The sequence below is a fragment of the Rattus norvegicus genome, chromosome 15 (assembly GCF_036323735.1).
Source record: "Rattus norvegicus strain BN/NHsdMcwi chromosome 15, GRCr8, whole genome shotgun sequence".
NCBI lineage: Eukaryota > Metazoa > Chordata > Mammalia > Rodentia > Muridae > Rattus > Rattus norvegicus.
Genome location: NC_086033.1, coordinates 37927507 through 37936865, shown reverse-complemented (window position 1 = coordinate 37936865; position 9359 = coordinate 37927507). Strand labels below are relative to the sequence as shown.

The 9359-nt window shown below is 41.4% G+C and overlaps 1 protein-coding gene across 7 annotated transcripts in view; it reads left to right on the top strand.

Moving 5' to 3' along the window:
* The first annotated feature begins 2012 nt into the window (after positions 1-2012).
* Positions 2013-9359, top strand: part of Cdadc1 (cytidine and dCMP deaminase domain containing 1) — a 32065-nt gene continuing 24718 nt past the window's right edge. For 3 of the 7 annotated variants that reach the window (NM_001399575.1, NM_001399576.1, NM_001012156.2), the window contains exons 1-2: positions 5082-5273; positions 6135-6232. In NM_001399575.1, coding sequence (NP_001386504.1) covers positions 5192-5273; positions 6135-6232 — 180 coding nt within the window. In that variant the 5' untranslated portion in view covers positions 5082-5191. Of the gene's footprint in view, positions 5274-6134; positions 6233-9359 lie in introns of all 7 variants that reach the window. The other 4 variants (XM_039093502.2, XM_008770760.4, XM_063274413.1 and 1 more) reach the window with 4 other exon arrangements.

Sequence of the window (9359 nt, the reverse complement as noted above, 5' to 3'; positions counted from 1 at the left end):
GTAGTGATCCATCTGTTTCAATTTTGTGGAATAGTTTGGATAGTATTGGTATGAGGTCTTCTATGAAGGTCTGATAGAATTCTGCACTAAACCCGTCTGGACCTGGGCTCTTTTTGGTTGGGAGACCTTTAATGACTGCTTCTATTTCCTTAGGAGTTATGGGGTTGTTTAACTGGTTTATCTGTTCCTGATTTAACTTCGATACCTGGTATCTGTCTAGGAAATTGTCCATTTCCTGCAGATTTTCAGGTTTTGTTGAATATAGGCTTTTATAGTAAGATCTGATGATTTTTTTAATTTCCTCTGAATCTGTAGTTATGTCTCCCTTTTCATTTCTGATTTTGTTAATTTGGACGCACTCTCTGTGTCCTCTCGTTAGTCTGGCTAAGGGTTTATCTATCTTGTTGATTTTCTCAAAGAACCAACTTTTGGTTCTGTTGATTCTTTCTATGGTCCTTTTTGTTTCTACTTGGTTGATTTCAGCTCTGAGTTTGATTATTTCCTGCCTTCTACTCCTCCTGGGTGTATTTGCTTCTTTTTGTTCTAGAGCTTTTAGGTGTGCTGTCAAGCTGCTGATATATGCTCTCTCCTGTTTCTTTCTGCAGGCACTCAGCGCTATGAGTTTTCCTCTTCGCATAGCTTTCATTGTGTCCCATAAGTTTGGGTATGTTGTACCTTCATTTTCATTAAATTCTAAAAAGTCTTTAATTTCTTTCTTTATTTCTTCCTTGACCAGGTTATCATTGAGTAGAGCATTGTTCAATTTCCACGTATATGTGGGCATTCTTCCCTTATTGTTATTGAAGACCAGTTTTAGGCCGTGGTGGTCCGATAGCACGCATGGGATTATTTCTATCTTTCTGTACCTGTTGAGGCCCGTTTTTTTGACCAATTATATGGTCAATTTTAGAGAAAGTAACATGAGGAGCTGAGAAGAAGGTATATCCTTTTGCTTTAGGATAGAATGTTCTATAAATATCTGTTAAGTCCATTTGGCTCATGACTTCTCTTAGTCTGTCTACGTCTCTGTTTAATTTCTGTTTCCATGATCTGTCCATTGATGAGAGTGGGGTGTTGAAATCTCCCACTATTATTGTGTGAGGTGCAATGTGTGTTTTGAGCTTTAGTAAGGTTTCTTTTACTATGTAGGTGCCCTTGTATTTGGGGCATAGATATTTAGGATTGAGAGTTCATCTTGGTGGATTTTTCCTTTGATGAATATGAAGTGTCCTTCCTTATCTTTTTTGATGACTTTTAGTTGAAAATTGATTTTATTTCATATTAGAATGGCTACTCCAGCTTGCTTCTTCTGACCATTTGCTTGGAAATTTGTTTTCCAGCCTTTCACTCTGAGGTAGTGTCTGTCTTTGTCTCTGAGGTGTGTTTCCTGTAGGCAGCAGAATGCAGGGTCCTCGTTGCGTATCCAGTTTGTTAATCTATGTCTTTTTATTGGGGAGTTGAGGCCATTGATGTTGAGAGATATTAAGGAATAGTGATCATTGCTTCCTGTTATATTCATATTTGGATGTGAGGTTATGTTTGTGTGCTTTTCTTCTCTTTGTTTTGTTGCCAAGACGATTAGTTTCTTGCTTCTTCTAGGGTATAGCTTGCCTCCTTATGTTGGGCTTTACCTTTTATTATCCTTTGTAGTGCTGGATTTGTAGAAAGATATTGTGTAAATTTGGTTTTGTCATGGAATATCTTGGTTTCTCCATCTATGTTAATTGAGAGTTTTGCAGGATACAGTAACCTGGGCTGGCATTTCTCTTAGGGTCTGTATGACATCAGTCCAGGATCTTCTGGCCTTCATAGTTTCTGGCGAGAAGTCTGGTGTGATTCCGATAGGTCTGCCTTTATATGTTACTTGACCTTTTTCCCTTACTGCTTTTAATATTCTTTCTTTATATTGTGCGTTTGGTGTTTTGACTTTTATGTGACGGGAGGTGTTTCTTTTCTGGTCCAATCTATTTGGAGTTCTGTAGGCTTCTTGTATGCCTATGGGTATCCCTTTTTTTTTTTTTTTTTTAGGTTAGGGAAGTTTTCTTCTATGATTTTGTTGAAGATATTTACTGGTCCTTTGAGCTGGGAGTCTTCACTCTCTTCTATACCTATTATCCTTAGGTTTGATCTTCTCATTGAGTCCTGGATTTCCTGTATGTTTTGGACGAGTACCTTTTTCCGCTTTACATTATCTTTGACAGTTGAGTCAATGATTTCTATGGAATCTTCTGCTCCTGAGATTCTCTCTTTCATCTTTTGTATTCTGTTGGTGAAGCTCGTATCTATAGCTCCTTGTCTCTTCTTTTGGTTTTCTATATCCAGGGTTGTTTCCATGTGTTCTTTCTTGATTGCTTCTATTTCCATTTTTAATTCCTTCAACTGTTTGATTGTGTTTTCCTGGAATTCTTTCAGGGATTTTTGCGATTCCTCTCTGTAGGCTTCTACTTGTTCTCTAAGGGAGTTCTTCACGTCTTACTTGAAGTCCTCCAGCATCATGATCAAATATGATTTTGAAACTAGATCTTGCTTTTCTGGTGTGTTTGGATATTCCGTGTTTGCTTTTGTGGGAGAATTGGGCTCCGATGATGCCATGTAGTCTTGGTTTCTATTGCTTGGGTTCCTGCGCTTGCCTCTCCCCATCAGATTATCTCTAGTGTTACTTTGTTCTGCTATATCTGACAGTGGCTAGACTGTCCTAAAAGCCTGTGTTTCAGGAGTGCTGTAGACCTGTTTTCCTGTTTTCTTTCAGCCAGTTATGGGGACAGAGTGTTCTGCTTTCGGGCGTGTAGTTTTTTCCTCTCTACAGGTCTTCAGCTGTTCCTGTGGGCTTGTGTCTGGAGTTCACCAGGCAGGTCACTTGCAGCAGAAATGTTGGTCTTACCTGTGGTCCCGAGGCTCAAGTTTGCTTGTGGGGTGTTTTCCTCTGGTGTCAGAGATGTGTGCAGAGTGTAGTCTCTTCTGGTTTCCCAGGCGTGTCTGCCTCTCTGAAGGTTTAGCTCTCCCTCCCACGGGATTTGGGTGCAGAGAACGGTTTATCCGGTAGGTCCCTTCAAATTATGTAGGTGTCTCAGGCGCAGCGGTCCTGCCGCTCTAGGGCCCTCCTCTACGGGAACCCAGAGGCCTTATACAGTTTCCTCTTGGGTCGGGGATGTGGGCAGGGGTGGGCAGTGTTGGTGGTCTCTTCCGCTCTGCAGCCTCAGGAGTGCCCACCTGACCAGGCGGTGAGGTCTCTTTCCCACAGGGTTTGGGAGCCCACCACACTCTCTCTTAAACTCAATTAAATCACCACATGAAAGAACACACAACACAATAACCTCTGATCCAGTTGATAAGATATAATTGCCCACCTAGAGAAGATATATTTTGTTCATCTAGACACACAAAATCCTGTACACATCCACCCCTTAAGAATATTCATAACAACCTGTAAGTGTGCAGAGAGAAATCTTAACATCTGCCTCCATGTTCTCCTTCTCCCCTCTAGTCTCCTCCTCTAAAACTTTTCTCCCGCTCATCCTTCCTTCTCATCCAATGACAGGCCTCGTTCTATCCTGTACCTGCCTTCACCTGCATAATGACATTAACCTACACAGTATAGTTAGAGAGGTAGACGGCCTCCAAGACCACCAGTCTCTAAGCTACAACAGTCAAAAAGAAAGCTACAACTAGTCCAAATGCAGAGAACAACTGCCCTTGGGTATCCAGTCCCAAAGGCCATATCTGCACCTCAGCCACTATACCTACTGTTCAGGAAACATCTCAGAAGAGGGGCCATGGGGAGTAAAAAGACCGTAAGAGCCAGAGGACCAGGAAGTTTTCAGAACACCATCTTCTAGTTGTTGCCAGAAAGTTCCACCTACAAAATCTCAACAATATGGCAGCCTTAACAAGACCTGAACAACCGCCAACACCAGCTGACTTGCCCACATGGGTGAAATCTCCCAGGGGTCCCACATCTAGATGAAGAGTAAATAATAACAGAGGAGAAATTAGCCTTCCCAAGGATAGCCCCCCCCAACTAGTTATCCAGTACCAAGTGATCAGTCCTAAAAGCATATACATACAAGCACATATATGTATAGCTATATCTATATATTATATGCATATATAATAAGTATATAAACAATTATAGTAATTAAAGAAAAACATAAATTTAAAGGTGATCAGGTCTGTGGGGAGGGAGGAGATTTGGAATGATATTTTAAATAAAAAATACAATTTTTACGATTTTTGTTAAAAATTATCTCTGGAGTTATGGGTTGTTGTGAACCACTCTGGATGTGGGTGTTGGGAACTGAATTCAGATCCTTTGGAAGAGTAGGAAGTGCTCTTAAGTGCTGGGCTATGTTTCTGACCTTCATGGCTTCATTTTAAGCCATGCCTGGTACACTTTAAAAATTTCATTGGGGACTGAGGAGATGGTTCACTGTGTAAGTGCTTTAGATCTCTTCTGGATCTCTCAAACCCACATAAAAAAAGCAGGTCTGGGTAAGGCTGTACAAGCCTGTAATTACAACTGGAAAGTCTGAAACAGGAAGATGAAGCTTCATTGCTTGCTGGCCAGGGTAGCCAGTGAACTCCAGGTCCAAGGAGAGACTCTCAAACTTTTGGAGGGCCACAGAAAAAGACAACCTCTGAACCGTAAGCGCGCGCACACACACTCTAGTTAAAAATTCATTACAACGGACAACTCAGATTTTCCAGGTTCCACTCTTTACTTAACTCTTTGATCCTCCCAGTTCTCCTCTCTTCACAGTTTGTGTGGGCTTGATAAGAAGCAGAACCAAATTCCCTGGGATCCGCCCACATCTGACTGCGGGGTTCAGATGGCCCTGCTTCCCCCACCTCGCCCACTCCGGTTCTAGGTTCGCCCCTCTCTGTTTAAGTCCTTCACCCAGCTCCCCTGCTGTCCCGAACCAAAAAAACTTCAAGGGTCCTTCTTTCTATAAAAACCACTGAACACAGACTGATATACATAGCTGCACCAGAACGAGAGCCTCAGGCAACCACCTCAGCGCGCTGGACTCTGACGTCACACAGGCGCCGGAAGCGAGGGACATGCTAAGACGTCATCTTGCTGCGCAAAACGAGCGGTTGTTGACAGGCCGCAGAGGCGGCTGAAGGTGAGCTGAGTGTATCCTATCATGCCTGACTGGGCGAGTTGTCCTGGGCCGAGGCCTCTGGGCTGGGGATGAAAGAAACGGATCCGATGCAGAGTCTGGAGGGCTCCGGGGCCGAGAGGTCAGTCGGCACGCAGACGGGCAGCATGACGGGTAAGTGTAGTGGCCTTCTCTCCCGCCCTGCCCCTCTCCTGGAGCCCTACCTGCCCGAGTCTCCCTCTAGCTCGGCTTCCTACCTGTCCTGTGTCTCCCACTAGCCCGGCACCCTACCTGCTGTATGTCTCCCTCCCGCCCTGCTAGCCTGCTTGCTACTCCACCCTTACCCCCCCATCCCTGCACAGCACTTCCCTGGCGCCTTGCCTGCCCTGTGACTCACAGCGACTCCTGCCAGGCCGGGCTGCTCCCCGGTCTCCTTGCCAGACACACGTTCCGGACTGTGTTGTCCAGGCTTCATCGGTCACGTCCTGCCCTGCACTGGCGATTGCACCTAGAGTCAGTATCCCGGAGCTGAAGAGCCTGGAATTGCGCTTTTGCAAATTCACCGCAAGTGATGCCTCCCTCAAGTTTCGCCCTATGGTTGAAGACCAATCGTGTTCTAACCATTGCCCTTCAAACAATGCCTAATTCCAGTGGGGTAGGGATGGGAACCTTGCACCACGACTACATCAGAGAGGAGGTCTTATCTCAGTTATTACTATTATTGTTATTATTAATTTATTCTCGGATTATTTTCAAAGCTTTTGTATCAGTGGGGTGGTATTTTACCTGTGGGGTGAGCTGAAGAAAGGAAAGGAAAAAAAACAAACAAACAAACAAACAAAAAAAAAAACAAAAAAACCACCAAACTTTGGCAAGTGCCACCAGAGGTCACCAAAAGTGAAACTGTGGCTGTTCTTGCGAATGAAGCTTTTATTCTCCTACCCGCCAATCCATCTGCACCTCACTAGTAACTTTGAGCTTAGCTCCCCTGCCTTCACTAGCGAAATTCTGAAGTGCTTGCCCTCTCTTTTATAGGTCAAATACCAAGGCTTTCTAAAGTGAACCTTTTTACTCTGCTCAGTCTCTGGATGGAGCTCTTCCCGGGAGTAGAAGCCCAAGGGCAAAAATCTCAGGTACACTTTGTCTCCATAGATAGTGTTCGCCCTTGGAAAAGCAGTCTAAGTTTGATGTCATTGCTGTAGTCCTCACAGTCAAATCCAGCAGGCCTTAAGACTTGAGAAGTGGCTTCACGGCTTTTGTATGTTACGCTCATAACTCGCAGTGTAATAGCACATGTTTCCAGTCTGAGAAGTGACTGCTAGTGTATGCCATGATTATCAGGTATTAAGGGTTTTCTTTTAGAGACCTTTTAACGCCTTAAAATGTGCGTTGTAAAAGTCAGTTTGCTAGTAATACTCAACTCTCAAACCCTTTTAGCTTTATTGTCCACATTTGATCTTATCATAATTCTCTTTATGCACATTTACCTTGAATCCTTTTTTGATGCAAAAGTTGTAATGTATAAGTTTCTATTATGAAACTTCCTCATTCTGATAGAGAAAACGGAGATAAGGCGTTCTGATTAAAATGCCTTTCCGTCAGTTTTGTAGTTGTAAAACTTCATTAGAAACAAGGATTTGGTTTTAAACAAAGGAGTCTGCTTATGTTTCCGTGTTCCCCCTCACCCTTGGTTTCTGGCTTCCTTCCCTTCATCTGACAGATACCATGGAAGTTTTGTTTGTTTAAGAGAAATACATTGGTTTTGCTTTAAATAATTTTATTTGAAATCTTGTTTAGAAATCTGACCCATACCTGTTTAGTTTAAGGCTTTAAAATTAAAATCTAACTAGACATGGAAATAATTACAAGAGGCATCAAAATAAATCCTTGTGTCCTGAAAGCCAGCCAACTTGGAAAGAGGCTTACAACTTTTATATCCTGACCCATCCCTGCTATTGTTCACCATGGTACTGTCTTCCCACAGTCCTTGTTTTCCAAGGCCAAAACCATGAAGCCACAGTGTCAGTTAGGATTCCCTTTTACCCCTTAACTGTAAGCCTGGGGACCCAAGGCACTGCACGAAGGCACCCTCAAAGTTGTTCTAGCAGTGTGTGCTAGCTTGAGAGCTCGATTAGAAGTTTTAATGTTGCCTATATGGAAATTATGCTTTAAGTACCAGAAAACCAAATTTACAAAATGCATAGATTATCATTGTCACCTGCTTGTTACCTACTCTAGGAAAGCACATTAGTTTTATTAGTTTGGGTATCATGGCTGCTAGAAGCAAAACCAGTGATGGGGCTGGAGAAGAACAAAGTTACTCCATTTTCATCATTTTGTATAAACATTATTATTATTATCATCATCATTATTACCATTATCACTATTATTATTGAAACTGAAGATAATCCAGTAAACTGGCAGCATTAAAAAAGTCATACTACATATGCTTTCAGGAGACTTCTCTTTGTACTGGTTAATATACTTAAATAATTTTCCAATTTTTCTAGCTTCCTTTCTTATATAAATCAGGACTACATGCCTAGTGGTGGCACTAGCCACAGTGGACTGGGCCTCTCATATCAATCATTAATCAAGAAAGTACCCTAAAGGCATGTATATAGACCAATCCGATAGAGACAACTTCTTAATTGAAGTTCCTTCTTCCCAGGGGTCTCTAGTTGTGTCAGGTTGACAAAAACCACACAAAGTATATCACAGAAGCTCCAAGATGCAGTTTGGCATGTAGCTATTTAAAGTACATGTTCATTATTTATAAAGTGAACAGAAGAAAAATCCTCACTACTCTACCACCTAGAGACTGTTGGCATTTTCTATTGTTTTATCCTTTTTCTTTATTTTACTTATTTGAGATATTCTGGATCTTATTTCACTAGATAAAAGAAATTCATGTGCTTTGGTGTCATTATGTGCATGGGAGCAGCAACTTGGTCTGGTGATTTAAGAGTAGCCAATGGTTCATAACCAGCCTGCCTGAGTTCACATTCTAGTTCAAGCTCTTGCTACTTTGTATAACTTTGAATACTCTTTCTACATTTCTCTTTCCATTTTAGTACAATAGAAAATGCCAGTACATACAATATGTTTTATCTTGAGGTCCTGGCAGTTGAACCAAGAGCCCTGTAAGACAAGTGCTTCAAGTCCTGAGCATACTGCTAGGTTATTACATGGAATTCTTATACACAGTTAAACCGACAATGCTTTACTACTTTAGACTGCTTTGATTATGATTCATTTAATTATATAACACTATTGCACTGACGGTCATTTACATTGTCACTTTTGCCAGATTTAATATTTAATATGTTTACTATATTTGCAAACATGACTGGTGTCCGAGTTCTTCTATGCTATCAAATACTTACATTGTTGGAAATGAAAACAGAATTTTTAAGTGTCCAGTCAATGATTGAAAAAATAATTGTCTGTGAAATTTATAACAAGGCTGGGAGGCAATTAATGAAAAGTTTGAAGTAGAAATCAGGTACTATAAAAATGGCTGACATTTCCAAAGGATTTTCTTTCCTACCTACCTGGTTCATGCTTTGTAGTTTAATTCTGTCTAAATTATGTAACTGTTTAAAAGTAGACATCCCTTGTTTTTCTCTACACATCCACAGTACCTTTCTCACGAGTTCTGTCTGCCTGTTACGGAGATTGTGGCATAGGGCCTTCCTGAGCTTTTCCGGAACAGAAGCAGTGTAGCATTGAGATGAAGGCAGTGTTCTGGCTTACTGAGGACTAGCTGTGTGACCGGGATTGTATTTTTTAATTTGTCCTTGCCACAATTTTTCTCATTTGTACCATGGAAGTGATAACTCTTTTAGAGAATTGTAATGATTAAATAAAATTACTTGAAACCTTTTTTTTTCACAAGTTTTCATTAATCATGAATTAGTAGGAAAGAAAATAATTTTGAAATGTCAAACATCTTCATCTATTTCAAACCTTTTTCTTACCCTCCTGTCCCAAACCATAACCACTTAGGATACATTAGGTACCTCTTAAAAACTCATTTTTATAATTACCATTACTGAACTCACTCTCACCTTTTGTCAGCCCCATTATGTCCTATATGTCCTGCTCTGTATGAAGAGAAACCTCATTTCTGGGATGTAGGTTTTCTTTTTTGGAGGTTGTTCCCTTTCTAAGAGACAGCATTTGTTTTGTAAGTGTAAGCTCAGTGATCACCAACACTGCCATTCTTACTTTAAAATTGCCCCAGTTTGTTAACTGTTT